At 44.5% G+C, this 17431-nt stretch overlaps 1 protein-coding gene across 6 annotated transcripts in view; it reads right to left on the minus strand.

The window, feature by feature from the left end:
- KIF9 (kinesin family member 9) overlaps window positions 1–17431 on the minus strand; it is a 483408-nt gene that overhangs the window by 376302 nt on the left and 89675 nt on the right. For all 6 annotated transcript variants that reach the window (XM_069210940.1, XM_069210938.1, XM_069210939.1 and 3 more), the window contains 2 exons: window positions 17182–17246; window positions 5698–5775 (listed from right to left, as the gene is read on the minus strand). In XM_069210940.1, the coding sequence (XP_069067041.1) occupies window positions 5698–5775; window positions 17182–17246 (143 nt within the window). The remainder of the gene's footprint in view (window positions 1–5697; window positions 5776–17181; window positions 17247–17431) is intronic.

Genomic DNA, 17431 nt, shown 5'->3' on the forward strand with positions numbered 1-17431 from the left:
CAAAGTCCAGTCTTTGTCCCCTTTCACAGGCAAAAGCAGCAACTGTAGGATAGCCCAACAAAGCACAGTCAGAGGCAGGGGCTGCACTTCTCCTCAGCTCTTTTCCTTGGCAGAGGTTCCTCTTGAATCCAGAAACAATCTAATTTTCAGAGATTTGGGGTCAAATACTTATAACCCTTTCTGCCTTTGAAGTAGGCCTACTTCACAGGAAAGTCTCTGTTGTTCACAAGATCCTGCCTTGCCCAGGCCAGGCCCCGGACACACCAGGGAGTTAGAGACTGCATTGTGAGAGGGCAGGCACAGCCCATTCAGGTGTAAGTGACCACTCCTTCCTCCACTCTAGCACAAATGGCTCATCAAGATATGCAGGCTACACCCCAGCTCCCTTTGTCTCACTACCTACAGGTAGATTCACAAACAGATCAACTCTCAAACTGACTCAGACAGGAAATCCACAAACAGCCAGAGTCACAGAATGGTTTAAGCTAGAAAATGCCTAGTTTCTGAAAGTGGCATTTTCAAACTAACAATCTAAAAACCAACTTCACTACAAGATGTATTTTTTAATTCTGAGTTCAGAGACCCCAAACTCCATATTTCTATCTGCTCTCAAATGGAATCTGCACTTTTTTAGGCTGAATTTAGCAGTATTTCACCGTTAGGACATGTAACACACATCAGTACATGTCCCACCTTTAACATACACTGCACCCTGCCCATGAGGCTACCTAGAGCCTACCTTAGGGGTGCCTTACATGTAAGAAAAGGGAAGGTTTAGGCCTGGCAAGTGGGTACACTTGCCAAGTCGAATTGGCAGTTTAAAACTGCACACACAGACACAGCAGTGTCAGGTCTGAGACATGTTCACAGGGCTACTCGTGTGGGTGGGACAACCAGTGCTGCAGGCCCACTAGTAGCATTTGATATACAGGCCCTAGGCACCTCTAGTGCACTTTACTAGGGATTTACTAGTAAATCAAATAAGCCAATCATAGATAAGTCAATTTACACTTCAGCATTGGTTAGCAGTGGTAAAGTGCCTAGAGCATCAAAAACAGAGACCAGCACACATCAACAACCTGGGAAGCAGAGGCAAAAAGTTAGGGGAGACCATGCCAAGGATACCAAGTCTAACACCGATAAAACTGAAGAGCTTGTAGCATGCAAATGTCCATCGATATCGTCCACTGCTGGGTGGACAGCTGAATCTAGAACTGCCTCCAACCCAGTTTCAGCAGTTAATTCTTTTCTATCCTACTTGTTTTAACAGACAGTAGTGCAGGCTGTATTTCTTTCTCGCCTGGACTACTGCAACTCGATCTATCTTGGTCTCCTACTTTGTTTGCTTTACAGCCCTTCAAAGAATTCAATATGCAGCTGCCTTTCTTATCCTCAGACTCCGATAAAAGATCCATATATAAAACCCTATGCTTTGTCACCATGCATTTTTGAAATCTGGCCCATATACCTGCAATCCAAGATCTCTCTACATACCATCATGACAGCTCACATCTTGTTAAAAAATATTGGTGAATTTTCCTCATGTCTACTTCACTCAAACTGGAAGTCAATGTTTTTCTTTCTTAGCGACTAAATTTTGGAATGTATTTCCCACGAATCTGTGAGTACTTACTCATCATTATGTTCTGCAATGCGCTAAAACCTTGTCTGTTTTCTTTGCATGTGAAAGTCCACTCTGATTGTCATTTTAGATAGTTGAGTTTTAACTACAGCACTGGTATAACCTTTTGTGTGCTTTGCGCTTTATAAATCATATCACATAACATATATCAATGGTAGACTGAAACTAATGTAAAATTCCAGTTTATGTGTTTTTGTTACTGGGAGTGGTGTAAGCACAGTTGCTGTGACTAGCATACATTATTTAAGCATAGAGTATGATGATCAATTAGCAATAGCTAGGTTTTGGTAGGATTGGGCCTTATCACATTAGCTGACATCCACCGCAGGACCATTTTTAACAATTTACTAGGTCCGCTGTTTCCTGAGACGCTTTTCCTAAATAATAATGTAAGAGCCAAAACACTAGTTGCATATTGTTCGCGTTATGTAGAAACAGACCTATGCCAAATAAAGAAGTTTGCCTGGGCCCTCGTTTATCAATAAACAAAAGGGCAATAGCATTGACCCTGCTGGAATATCACAGTTTACTATTTTAGGCTCAGTTGTAAGAGAGGAGAAAGTCATGGCCTTTTGTTAGTCTTTTAGAAATGACTAAAAGCGTTTATGGATCTGGTGATATTCTTATTTATTTTGCAGAAGTATACTAAAATTATAAGGTAGGAGTTATACTGAATTAGAAAGCATTCTTTTTAGACCAAGAATACAAATGGCCCTCATTACAACCTTGGTGGGCGGCTGAAGCCGCCTGCCAAGATTGGACTGCCGGGCGGCCGCCAATGCAGCCGCACTCCCGCAGCGGCCATTATGAGATCCCCACTGGGCCCAGCGGGGATCTTGGCCGCAACACAGGAGCCGGCTCCAAATGGAGCCGGCGGTGTTGTGGCTGTGCGACGGGTGTAGTTGCACCCGTCGCGCTTTTCACTGCTGCTGTGCAGACAGTGAAAAGCTATACAGGGCTGTGCAGGGGCTCCCCCCAGTGGCCCCGCAACTCCCCTTTCCGCCAGCCTTTTCATGGCGGTTCTTACCGCCATGAAAAGGCTGGCGGGAGGGGGAGTCGTAATCCCCTGGGCAGCGCTGCCCTGGAGGATTACTTCTGCCGGGAAAAAAAGTGGCGGAAATCCGACGGTCCTGGAGGTGCGACCGCAGCGCTTCCGTCGCAGTCGTAATCCCTCATGGAAGCACCGCCAGCCTGTTGGCGGTGCTTCCTCCAAAACAGCCCTGGCGGTCAAAGACCGCCAGGGTTGTAATGACCCCCAATATGTTAATCCCAACAAAAGAGTGCATACGTTTTCATATTTTTCTGGGTCCACATCCCGCATAATGTTTTAATGTAGACAGCAAGAAATTAGATTATAATGATTAAACCTCAATATGATAAGTATTGGAGGTGATCTTTCTAGCCAGTGTAATACTTCTTGATAGAGTAATGAGTAATATTAATGACTAACCTACTTCTACCGGGTGGACTATAATTAAGTAATCAGTGTAAACAGGCATCCCGTTTTTTTCTCATACTTTCTTCCTTTTTACCCACAAATATTTACCTGTTTTTTTACCACCTCCTGTCTCCCTAGATCAAGCAATTCTACCATCTGTTTACACAATTCCGGTTATTTCCGAAATTTCTTTTGTTGATTTGTTCTTAAACTGATTTCCCTCACCGCCCCAACCTGATACCATACACGATTACAGTGCTATTCTGTAAAATAACTTCTGCTTTCGCTTTTTTGATGCAAATGCAGCCCAAGTTTGTAAATGCTCAGTATGTAGCCAACAGTCACTGAGGTCATTCTACCACACATCTTTCGCGAGTAGCAACATTCTCCTTAACAAAAATGATTCATCTAACCAGGTTTGTAGTTTTGATTCTGGAATTTATGAAGAAGGCACCTAATTTTCGTAGGCCCTTGAGCTCGAGTTCTAGGAGGTGCACTCCACTGGGTGTTGACAGCATGGTCCAAGCACTGATTAAGACTAGTATGGCATAAATGAAAATGTGAAAGCTCATGATCTCAACTTCTGGGGCCTAGTTTGCTGCGCCTGTGAGCCTCTGTGCTCTAGGCATAAAAGGGTCAGGGCCCACCATGTAGGATATTCGAGTTCAAGATTTTCATGTTACCGAAACAACATTAGGAACTCTCAAGTGGGTCCAGTGAAACAGATATCACAGGGGAAAGGAAGCAAGAGCCAGGTGTATTGATGTGGGAGTGGTGTGTGAACTGGACATGAGGGCCAAGGGCGTAAGAAATATGCAAAAGTGAGTTGTCAGTGTAGATTTCATTGTGACAGACCCAATGCTCACCTAGAAAGTTAAAAAAGGCTATAAAGGGTAGTTTGCAGTGGATATCAACATGTTGGCTTAGTTGCACCATTGCTATTTTAGCATGGCCTGATTTGCTGGCCCAAGCCACACATCATTATATTTTGTTGGGCTGCCTTTCTAGGCCTGTAAATACTACTGCATTGTAACTGCAGGCCCCACAATGCTAAAAGGGAAAAGCTAGTCCCCCCCAAATGTTACGAGGAACATGGAGGCCTATGAACCAGGTAAGGAGCTACCATTTATTGATCACTTATCCTGCAGCTATCGTTCACAGCAACAACTTAAATCACATCGTATTTGAAATTCTTCTCGTCCTATACCCATCATCAAAATCAAATATTAGAATGGGGGACTTGCTGTACCCATGTAATGCACAGCATAAATTCTATCTGTACCATGCGCCAATCAGATGGTACTCATCTAGAACAGTCCACGATGACATACAAATACAATGCCAGCAATAGCCATAGTAAGGAACCGCTACATCAATAAGTTATCTTTTGTGGTTTTTCATCCCCTGTCTCACAAACAGCTCCCACACTATTTAGCTTATGGCAGCATTTCCAGTCACCAAAATCGTCAATGTGCTCACTGTGCATTTGAACCTCAGCGTTGTTTGATATGCCCAGTTTCTATCTCTTGCTCTTGGTTGCATCCCTGCTCTGCACGCATTGCCTTAGGCAGGCTATCAGAGTTAGAAGGAGGTACAATATGATTTTGCATTACTGTTTTTCGAAGGAGCATCTTCAGTTTGCCTTATTTCTAACCACCATCACCATGCAGATCATATAGATCCACTGCATTAGGAAGACAGTGTTAGTCAATCTTCCTCTCTCCAACTCCCTCCATTCTATCACTTATCTCTCTGGGTCTGGTACAACTCATGAGCACTTTGCACGTTTCTAATGGAAAATATCCACACATATTTGCGGTGTATAGGTTTTGTACCACATAATTGTGGTTGATGTCCACAATTAAGAGTTTAAATGCAGCTGGAACATTTACCAAACTTACTACTTGCATGTCCATATGTGTTGTTGATGTGCTTGCAGGACACGGACCATCTGTACTCCAAGGATGACTACTCTTTAAACAGCCTAAAGCAGCCTCAGTGTAGCTTCTGCCGTTTGGTTTGACTTTTCATGCAGTCAGTATATGATCAATACCACTTTTAGGATGCTCTCCGTTCTAAATATGCAGCTCAATTAGAACTGTTACTACACTTTACGATGTATCTTTGTCGGCAATAGTGTTTTTCATTCATCTTGCTTATTTTATTTGCTCAACTTGGTCCTTTCTCTGAGTACTTTATTGTATTTATGTCATTTTTTTGTATTTATTCCTCTATTGCTTTTTTCTCCACAATACTAATTTGGACTCTGAATAATACTCACTGTATTGTATCAACAGCACTGAGACACAGAAGAAAGTTATTTACATATATATGATAGATTCACATGCATAGAAATATCCGCTAATGTCATGAAACAACCAAAGATTCTTGCTTGACATTAGATGAAATATTCAAAAGCAGTTGAATCTATCAAAGATCCAATACAAGAAAGTTACAATTTAATCTTAGTTACATACTTTGCTGGAAACTATGCAAAATGCAAATGTTTTAGAAAAAAATATGCCTCCTGCATGACATTATTTTGCAAAGGTCATATCCGTTGATCCATGATCAGCAAGGATTATACTAACACAAAAAAGTGAAAGAAGTTCATTACCTCTGGGTCAAAATGTTCAATGGCAACACATTCGGTGGGGATGCACTTCATTCTGGTAGCAAAACGAAGAGTGGAGAGCTAAAAAATAAGATAACCTTTAATTCAGAGCTAACCTTCAGTTGCTGCATCACGCTGACAAAAAAATGAATTACTGTACTTGTTATTCTAGTTCTCGTTTATAGATAGCGAATTCTCAGTTAAGATGCAAAACCAGACATATACACCCCAAAAGACAGAGGGCCTGACCTCAATAAAATACATTAAACAGAGACAAACATACATGGATCTAAAATTAATACAAATCTTTTTTTGTAGAAAAAAATAAGAATAAATACATTGAAAAGTAGCCGTGCAGTGATTAGATACATTTACCAAGTTTCATTTAAAGAAAAGAAAAAAACACAAAGACACAGAATTTAATTTAGTAAAAGGGGTTTAAAGCAGTCAAGATGCTCCAAGAGGAGTTCATATGAAGTGGTTTTAGTATGCACCAACTCAAAGGCACTTAAAATCAACAAAAACAAGATCTGTCCATCAAGCACTTTCACACAAGATTGGAGATATACTTATTATTTGAGCAAAGAGACGTTATGGTTACAATCTAGAAACTAGAACCATTAACATTTGCAATTTGTGTTGAATTAGCAACCATAACATATGCTCCAGTACACTGCATATGGATGCACACATGATTACACACATGATATCATCATTGATCTTTTCATTGATATCACTGGTGAACTTATCACATTGTCACTGTCACTCACAACTGATATTTTTCAAGGACACCACTCCCCAGAGACCACCGGGTTCATCTATAGAATCTGGGTGACAGAATTGGCATAGGCTATGGTGCTGGCATTGATGGATCCTGTGCTCTGAAAACATTTTGGCTGTGGCCTGGACAAATCCTGTGCACAACATACATACCTCAACAGTCCACCATGCACAGAAGCCATCTGTGCCCAGCATGCACTTAGTTTAAATCTGGCATTCCTCCAGGTCCTAGTTCTGCACTTAAGCCAGAAAGCAGGCCTGCTCCCAAGACCCAAAGACCCATTACACATGGTCTTTAATCATATCCAGTAGTCTCAGTGTGCAGAGTCTGTCTTTCGGTCAGGCCCTGCTCTGAACACCCTACACCAAGAGTCCACTGGGAGTGGCTTTTAACTGTGCCCATTGTTCTCTGGTGTTAGGCCCATCCTCAGTAATGCCCGGTAGTTAGCAGCCCATCTGGGGTCTGTTCTTAACTATGCCCAGAGAACCCTGTGGACTGGTGGTGAGACTTGTGCTCCCCACCTCTGCCCTATGATGTCATCAGTTATGTGAATGGTGATGAGATTATATGAATTGATTAAATTTGTCTTTGATGCCATTTTGCATGTCATCTGTCACATCTATTATGAAGGCAAAAGCAGTGAATCTGGGGTAGGTCCTGATTGTGTAGATCACAGTAACCGGGAAATTTCACTATTTTTTAAGTGTTGGGTAGTTACTGTAACATACCTTTTATGAGAACTTCTATGTTTTCTTTTTTTTTTTTTTATAAAAGGCATTATTTTCTTATGTGAGTGAAGATCCCATGTTTTTCAAAATTACTAATGATAATACACATTGACCTATGGCCTTTGGTGGCACACAGTATGTTTGTAGGTGCAATGTTTGGCCCTTGGTGACCAATTAAGCCCATCCTCTGCATCCCCAGAATCCACTGCACAGGGCCTTCAGACAGACAGAATTCTGGCACAGATCACAGCCTTTGCCACATTTTCTGCCTGGCACCTAGTCCATGCTCTCTCAAAACCCAATGTCCATGGCCTTTGGCCTAATGCGAAAGATACGGTTAAAAGCGTGGTCTTCTGCCAACTCTTGGTCTGTCCAATGCCCATAAAGAACGAGTTACTTACCTTCGGTAACAACTTTTCTGGTGGATACATTAGCTATCTGTGGATTCCTCACCTACTGAATACTCCCATTGCGCCAGCATTAGACGGAAATCTTCTTCCTAGCTTCTGCACGTCGACGAGGACGTCACAATTTCCCACGCGACGCCGTCTGACGTCATACAGGCAATAAGAGGTCCTCGCCGACGTGCTGACGTCAGTACAAACATTTTTTACGTGCCTGAGAATAATAGGCCATTGAGAATAATAGGCCATTGAGATAAATGAACAAATAGCAATATTTAATGACATTCAAAATAAATACATCATTTCAAGAACTTAATAATATATATATATTTTTTTTTTTTAAATAAATGAATACACGAATAATTATATATATATATATATATATATATATATATATATATATATATATATATATATATATATACATATATACAGTATATGTACAAGTCCTCAAAAACCAAGAGGAGCACACCCAAGAACAACTTGGTTAGACCAGACAGGCAACGGGGAGGCGGGTGGGACCGTGAGGAATCCACAGGCAGCTAATGTATCCACCAGAAAAGTTGTTACCGAAGGTAAGTAACTCGTTCTTCTGATGGATACAACTATCTGTGGATTCCTCACCTATTGAATAGAGTCCCAAAGCAGTACCGCACTCGGTAGTGGGTGCCTGAATGGTCAAACCAAGAAATCCTGCAGCACTGACTGTGCAAAATGGCCATCCCTCCTAACCTCCGAGTCCAAGCAGTAATGCTTCGCAAAAGTGTGGAGGGATGACCAGGTTGCGGCCTTGCAGATGTCAACCACAGGAACACCCCTATCCAAGGCCGAAGAGGCCGACTTAGCTCTGGTGGAATGAGCTCTTATACCATCAGGGGGTACTTTCTTTGCTAAAGAGTAACACATTTTAATGAAAAAAATGACCCACCTGGAGAGTGTTCTCTTGTGGACTGCCTTTCCTCTCCTCTTTCCCACGTACCCGATGAAGAGCTGATCCTCCAGCCTGAAATCCTTCGTTCTATCCACATAAAAGCTTAGCGCTCTCCTTGGATCTAAGCAGTGAAGTCTCTCTTCTTCTTTTGAAGGATGAGGTGGAGGATAAAACGTGGAAAGAGTAATCGTTTGGGCCATATGAAAGGGTGAAACAACCTTCGGTAGGAAAGCAGCCTTGGTCCTCAACACCACCTTATCCCCATAAAAAGATGTATAAGGGGGTTTTACAGATAGAGCTTGCAGCTCACTCACTCTCCTTGCAGAAGTAATTGCAACCAGGAAAACCGCCTTTAGGACCAATAACCTTAAGGGGCAAGAATGCATAGGCTCAAACGGGGAACCCATAAGAAAAGTCAGAACCAAGTTTAAATCCCACTGAGGCATAATGAAAGGAGTGGGAGGGAATTTGTTAATAAGACCTTTCAAGAATCTAAGTACTATAGGGGATTTGAATAGAGAAGGCTGGTCTGGAAGACATAGAAAGGCTGACAGGGCAGACAAGTATCCCTTAACCGTAGCCACTGCACAACCCCTCTGTGCCAGAGACAATGCAAAAGATAAGATATCTGATAAGTGAGCACGTAAGGGATCAATTTGCCTCTCTCCACACCAAATCACAAATTTAGCCCACCTATTAGCGTAGATAGATTTAGTGGAGTGTCGTCTGGCCGATAAGATAACATCCACTACACCAGGCGGGAGAGAAAACGAACTCAGGTTGCCCCGTTCAATCTCCAGGCATGAAGGTGCAGGCTCTGGAGGTGGGGGTGTAAAACCTGCCCCTGCGACTGCGAGAGGAGGTCTGCCCTCAGAGGGAGACGGAGCGGAGGGCACAGTGAGAGTTGGAGAAGGTCCGTGTACCATACCCTCCTTGGCCAATCCGGAGCTATTAAGATGACTTGGGCCCGGTCTTGGCGAATGTTCCTCAAAACTCGAGGAATCAAGGGTATGGGGGGAAACGCATAAAGCAACTGGTCGCACCAGGTCATCTGAAACGCATCCCCGCGGATACTGGAGGCTGCAGAATAACGGGCAGTGCGAGTTCTCCCGAGTGGCAAACAGATCTATCCGAGGAAACCCCCACATCTGGAAGATTAGACAGACTTGATCCGGATGGAGACGCCACTCGTGATCGGCCGAGAAATGGCAACTGAGACTGTCCGCACGTACGTTCAAGACTCCGGCCAGATGATTTGCTACTAAGCAAATCTGATGGTCCTTTGCCCAGGACCAAAGCCGTAGAGCTTCTCTGCAGAGAAGGTACAATTCTACTCCTCCCTGCTTGTTTATATACCACATCGCGGTAGTATTGTCCGTCAGGACCTGAACTGACTGACCGCGAAGGGATGGGAGGAAGGCCTTGAGAGCCAGACGTACAGCCCACAACTCCAACAGATTTATATGAAACATCCATTCTACTGGAGTCCAAAGACCTTTGATCTCCAGGTCCCGCAGATGAGCTCCCCACCCTAGAGTGGAAGCATCCGTTATTACTGTGGCCACAGGCGGAGCTTGCAAGAACGGCCTTCCTCGGGAAAGATTGCCGTCCGCAATCCACCATTTCAAATCCGTGGCAGCATCTATGGAGATCCTCACCGAACCTTCGAGATCTCCTCTGTGTTGAGACCACTGCCTTCGGAGGCACCACTGAAGAGCCCTCATGTGCCAGCGAGCGTGAGTGACCAGCAGTATGCAAGAAGCAAACAGACCGAGCAGGCGCAGGACCTTGAGGACCGGAATGACCGCTCCACTTCGAAACATTGGAACCAACGCCTGAATGTCCTGAATCCGCTGAGGCGGCGGAAAGGCTCGATTCAATGTTGTATCCAGAACTGCCCCTACGAACAGGAGGCGCTGAGAGGGCTCTAGGTGAGATTTGGGCACGTTCACTGAAAAACCCAGGTCGAACAACAACTGAGTTGTCGACTGAAGGTGATGCAACACGAGCTCCGGAGACTTGGCTTTGATCAACCAGTCGTCCAGATAAGGAAATACTGCTATCCCCTTCCTTCTGAGCTCTGCCGCAACCACCAACATCACCTTTGTGAAGACTCGAGGTGCTGAAGTAAGACCAAACGGGAGGACCGCAAACTGATAGTGCTGCGACCCCACCACAAACCGGAGATACTTCCTGTGCGACTTGAGTATCGGGAAATGTAAGTAAGCATCCTGCAAGTCGACAGACACCATCCAATCTCCATCGTTCAGCGCCAAAAGCACCTGAGCTAGGGTCAGCATCTTGAACTTTTCCTGTTTGAGGAACCAATTCAAGATCCTCAGGTCCAGGATTGGCCTCAATCGACCATCCTTCTTGGGGATCAGGAAGTATCTCAAGTAACAACCCTGACCCCTTTCCTGCTCTGGAACCAACTCCACTGCGCCCTTTGAAAGGAGGACTTGAACCTCCTGTTCTAGTAACAAGAGGTGTTCTTCTGAACAGTAGGAGGGACGGGGCGGGATGGGGGGCGGAAACTCCCGAAAGGTTAGGGCATAGTCTTTTCTCACAATGCTGGTAACCCAGGAGTCCGATGTTATGACCTCCCACTTGTGGAGAAAATTCAGTAACCTCCCCCCTACAGGAGTGGAGTGAGAAGGAATTGGCAGAAGCCTAAGGCTGCTTCCCATGCTGCACCCCTCCAGAGGACGAGGAAGAGGCAGAGTGCTGCTAAGTGGCTCCCCTGGTGAGGACCCTACCCCTCCCTCTGAAAGATCTATAGGAGAGAGCAGAGGTGGGTTGCTGGAATTTTCCTTGAAAGGAGGAGGAGGAACCATGACCAAATCCTCGAAACCTCCTAAAATATCTGGAGGAAGCAGCAGAAGCAGAAGAAGAGGCTTGTAAGCCCAACGACTTGGCAGTGGCCCTACTCTCCTTGAACCTTTCTAAGGCCGAATCCGCCTTGTCGCCATCAAAAGGAAGGTCCAAGAGGGTCGATTGTACATCAGGGGAAAAACCAGAGCTACAAAAATAAGGCCTGCCTCCTCGTAGCCACAGCAGTACCCATAGCTCTAGCAACAGAGTCAGATGTATCCAACCCAGATTGAATAACCTGGGTTGCTGCTGCCTGAGCATCAGAGACCAGGCCCAATAATTCTTGAGGAACCTCAGTGTGCGTTGACTTAATCTCGTCCATCAGAGCGTAAATGTATCTCCCTAAGATGCACGTAGCATTGGTAGATTTCAAAGCCATGCCACATGACGAGAAAACCTTCTTCGATGACATGTCCATCTTTTCAGAGTCTCTATCCGAGGGCACAGCTGGAAAGGACCCAGGAGCAGATCGAGCTGAGCAAGAAGCCTGTACTACCAGGCTTTCAGGTGTTGGATGCCTGGAAAGAAAGCCTGGGTCAGCCGGTGCAACCCGATATCTCTGAGCCACAGATCTATTCACGGCCGAAGATGACACCGGCTTCTTCCAGACTTCCATAATGGGGTCCAGTAGCGCATCATTGAAAGGCAAAGTGGCTCTGAAGTTGTTGAGGCAGGATACAACACCTCCGTCAAGATGTTTGGCTTGGTCTCAGTCACTGGCAAAGGGAGGTCCAAAAAGTCAGCCGCTTTTCTAATGACTGAATGAAAAGTCATTGCCTCTGTGTACTCCCCAGGTGATGACAAGTCCCATTCAGGAGAGGTGTCCAGGCCACTAGCAGTGTCCAAGCCATGGAGACCTTCACGAGAGTCTTTGATCTCCCCTTCCTCCAAAGCCTGTCTCCGGTATTCCTGCTCTTCAAGGAGGCGAAGAGCAAGCCTCCTCGAATGCAGTTTCTCCTCTATCCTCGGCGTCGACATGGCGTCAGCAGATGTCGAAGCTTGACGCCGATCCTCGGATCCGTCAGACGCCGGATCTAACGGTGCCATGGTTTTCTTCGGCACCGAACGTGGAGCAGGACGTATTGAAGACCGTTCTGGAGTCGTGGAGGTCTAGTCAGCGTCGCTGGCTGAGATGCAGAAGCCACAGGAGCCGAAGCCACAGGAGCCGATACCGGCGCCGAGCCCACGTTTCCCAAGGGAAGAAAGGGCATAAAGGGTGCCGGTCGAAGTGGAGCTAGAGCACCATTGTTGAAGGCCAAAGGGCCTGACGGACCAGCCGGTCCACCACCTGGAGCTATCTGTTGGAAGATGGAGAACATCGCATTTAAAAATGCGGTACTATCAGCTCCAGGGGCCGGGAAAGCCGGGTATTGAGGTGCCTGGTTCGAAGGCGACATCGATGCCGGTCCCGACGTCTGCATAGACACCTGAGGCTGTGGAACCTCGAACACCGAAGGTGGATTAACCGATGACATTGGTGAAGTCGGTGAAGCTGGAGAAGGTAACGGCGTCGGCGGCTGAGGAGAGACAGTGGGACTAACTTTCCAAGTCTTTTGACGTCGATTCGATGGTGACCTCGATCGAGACCTCTCCTTACTCGACCGGCGCCGAGATTCTCGACGACGCCGGGAGTCCCGATGACGCCGATGTGACTTCGGTGAAGACGACTTTCGGTGATGTCTTTTCTCCTTCTTCTTTGACTTCGCAAGAAAAAGTTTGGCCTCACGTTCTTTCAAGGCCTTCGGATTCATACGTTGACAAGAATCGCACTTGTCAACGTCGTGGTTGGAACTAAGACACCACAAACAGTCAGAATGTGGGTCAGTTTCCGACATTTTGTCCCGCACTCTCGGCAGGGCTTGAATCCTGACTTTCTTTGCGACATTGTAATGTCTCAAAGCAAAAATAGCCAAAAAACACACTGTAACTTCGTCGAGCAACAGTAGCTCCCTCGAAGATAACCGTTTCGAATGGCACGGAAAAAAGGGAACTGACGTCGGCACGTCGGCGAGGACCTCTTATTGCCTGTATGACGTCAGACGGCGTTGCGTGGGCAATTGTGACGTCCTCGTCGACGTGCAGAAGCTAGGAATAAGATTTCCGTCGAATGCTGCCGCAATGGGAGTATTCAATAGGTGAGGAATCCACAGGTAGTTGTATCCATCAGAAACTGGCAGTCAATAGCCATCGGGCGTACGAGTGCTCTTGGTGCAGGACATGGCTTTTCATACTGTGACCACAGATCCCTCTATGCACAACTGCTGGCAATGCACAACAGACCTTTAACACAGGGAGTGACTGTGAATTATACTCTCTGCCCTATTGCATGGCTACACAACCTATGATTACCCCATTCCTAATCTTGTAACCCTAAAATTCATTGCATACAGTAACTACTCTGGGACCTTGGGCCACACCATGTACCTTTCTCCATATCCCCAGGACTCTCTTTCCACCCCCTAGGATGGCATTCATTCAGCCACACCTTCCACCCAGTCCTGTGCCACACAACCCATAGCATTGGCTATATACAGTATGCTTTTGAACAGTGTGACAATTTTGGTCATAACCCGTGCCCAATACCGTCAAAGAACCTGATATGCACGTTCCTTTACAAAGCACATTAGCTTCTGAACTCAGGTTGTTGCCATTTGTCACACCTTGCACCCGTGGCATCAGCACTGGCTGCAAACTGCTCTTGGATGTGTGCTTTGGGCCTAATGTGAAGATCATGGCCCTCAGAGGCATCCTGTGTCCAGTCCCCCTGCTAAGAGATCCTAACCCCCGAGAGCCACTGACCCTCTCGTTCAATATAGTGGGAGGGTCCGGACACAGGGCCTGAACTTTGGCCTGTTGCTGCATTCAGCCCCATGCTTCCCTAACAGCTTGAGGGATATCATTCATAATGTCAATGGAGATGATTTTTTGTGATGCTAACAGTAATGTTTTATAACTTGTAATACATAGGCCGACAACTATATGGGCATGGTAACCCTGACAACTATATGGGCATTTTACCTCCCGCCAAGGTCTATAGAGTTACACTATGTATCTGAAAACTGCATATTTCATTTAAAATCTCAAAACGTGCATATTTCCGTGTCAAATAGTGACACTAAATATACCAGAGTTCAGAATTTAAAACGCCCACTCATTTAAGTCAGTCGGAGGCGGAGGCGGAGGTGGCAATGTAGAGGATGTTTAAGGCTTGTTCTTTTTCGTGATGTTCTGTTGTGGTATTTTTGTGATGTATTGTTATGACATTGTGTAGTGCTATTGTGTGGTGCTGTATTATTGAGTCGTTGTGATGTTTTGTTGTGCATTTGTGCTGCTGTACTGTTGTATATGTGTAGTCTTTCATTGTTCCTCTGATATTCTGTTATCTTCGGTTATGATGCCATACAAAAGTCGTGCTCAATGCTGGTGCATTGTTTTTTGTTGTTGTTATCTATTGTATTGTAGTTGTATTTCTGTGTGATTGTGTTGTGGTGTTGTAATGTGCTGTGAAGTTCTGGTATGTTGTTTGTTTTGTGATGTTATGTTGTATATTTGGTGTGTTGTATTGTGCTATGCTGTTGTAAAGTTGTGATATTTTGTGTTGTATTACTGTATTCTGTGTTGTGCTGCTGCAGTTTGTCAGGACGCGCATATTCAATGGAATGCAAAGAGAATATTTTTTGTATATTTTAACAGAACAGATTTCTAAATAGTTGGCAAACCGGTGCAAGAAAGCAAATTTAAACAACATATGATTCATATTGCCTTATATGTGTCTTTTATGTCAACGTTTACCTAATTCTCTTAATTAGTTTTTGTTGCAGCAAACAGCTACAATTCCTAGGAGACTTAGGCTCCAATTATAAATTGGGCAGGGAGGTATTCCGAGGTAGGAACCGGATTTACTCGTAGCAGAAACCCCACACATGATTTTATCAGCCGCAGACAAAAGCAGCCTATCCACAGCCATTGGGCCGTCCAACCGCCTTCCTTGACACGAGGGAGCACAGAACGTTCCAGCTGCTAGCCCACAGCCTTTTTGTGCCCTGACGCTCTCCTTCCCGTCACTACCTGCTCCATACCGACCCCTCTGCTGCCATTTACCATCTGCCCAGAGCAGGTTGCAAAGGGGAACGGTTTAGTCCCCGGAATGGGAAGACAGCATGCGGATTTGGGCACTGTAAATCCAGGCCCACGTGTTATTCCCCATGCTAGGGACAATACTTGTGACAGCTGGATTTATGGAAAGTGATACCCACTGGAATTGTTATTTCTGGCAATAATGTACCACACCCACATATAAATCCGGCCTTCCTGTAAATGAACCTTAAAATGGTAACTACTATTTTGGCTCATCCCTAATTTGTCGAACCACCTTGAAACAACAAATCGTATGGCAAATGTCATGCAGACTCCTGAAATGGTGCCAATTGTATCAACAAAAGAACTACTGATGAGATTAGGCCTTTTAAGCATGCCCAAACACCTTTAGTTCTAATTTCAAGCACAGATTCATTGAGGGAGAAAAACGATACAGTAAACTGATGTAAAATCTGTTTTAAATTACTGGCTATGGCCCAGTCATGATAATGACACAGGGAGACTGAGAGAACGTGTCCTCTGTCAAGATCATTGTGGCTTTGGATTGTAGATTTGATATGACAAGCAAGAAAGGGTTTCTAAACATCTACTTAAAACAAGAGATACTTGAAAGTGAAGCAGGCCTGCGATCAGGCATGCAGTGACAGATGCAGCCCTGTCACACTTAGAAAATTTGTGCCTCTATAGTAACTTAACCTATGCTCTCGGAGATAGGTGGTGGATATATAGAGGGTCCCTTAATCCCAAGACAATGTGTAGATATGTGGAGGGTCCCTGACTCCCAAGACAATGTGTGGATATGTGGAGGATCCCCGACTCCCAAGACAATGTGTTATTGAAAAACTGCTTCTGTACATTTTGGAGCACAGCACTATACTCTCAATATGCTACCTCATAAGCCTTGGCTTTTACAGGTTGTTCTGAAAAGGAACTCATGAATTATTCTCAATTTTCAGGCTTTGACAAAGTGCCCAGGAAGCATTATTTCTCCACAGTAACTCTCTATGTACGTGTAAGTCAGAAACAAACAAAATACTCACTTGATGTACTGGGGATTCTGCTCAGTTGAAAAATGCTATTCTATGTGGCTCTCAGTGAGCTTGTGCCTAACAGTAGGAACACCTTAGTTTAGTACTACTATCTGTGTTGACCAAACTAAATATGCCCACATCAAATACAGGGTGTAACCTGGGAATATCTAATCTCCCAATATGGACAGGATAGAGTATTTTTACAACAATATCAGGTGACATAATATTGAAAGGTAAGTTTCTATTCACTTTCTATACCTAACTCAATGTATATGTACCTTGGTGATATATACATATATCTTCAAGGTAGGTGTGGAGTTAAGAATCCTTACCTACTCCACGCACTTATTTTTCAATATTTTGTCCCTCGTTATTGTTATAACAATATTCTCTCCCATAGATATTCGGAATTGGATATTCTCAGCAAAAATCAAAAAAAGTTAAAGTTCTGGGTCTCATTTTATTTTATTTTTAGCTTACAACAGTTTAGAAACTTGTAGACCGAGCCACTATTGCTCTATGTTCCTTCCTAAGAGAAGCCATTACAAATTTATCTGTGGGCGCATGCATTTAGGGGTCACAGGAAATGAAACCCCAAATTAAAGGACTTAAAAATTAGAAAAATAATATTCAAATTACTTACAGTCTCCTCAATCTGAGTAGCCTCCCCATAAATATTTGCCACGAGAACCGTTTGGCAATTTCCCCCTAAAAAGCACAAAAATATAGGTAAAGACAAAATTAACATGTTGCTGAACTGGAATTACATATACATTATATTTGCGTAAGTGGTCCACAGTGCATGAGAAACACAACCTCGACATTACACTCAGTAGGGAAAATGGGTCAGGTTTTGCACTGTGGCTTATACATCTAAACCTAATGACACCAGA

The sequence above is a fragment of the Pleurodeles waltl genome, chromosome 10, assembly GCF_031143425.1.
Source record: "Pleurodeles waltl isolate 20211129_DDA chromosome 10, aPleWal1.hap1.20221129, whole genome shotgun sequence".
Classification (NCBI taxonomy): Eukaryota; Metazoa; Chordata; class Amphibia; order Caudata; family Salamandridae; genus Pleurodeles; species Pleurodeles waltl.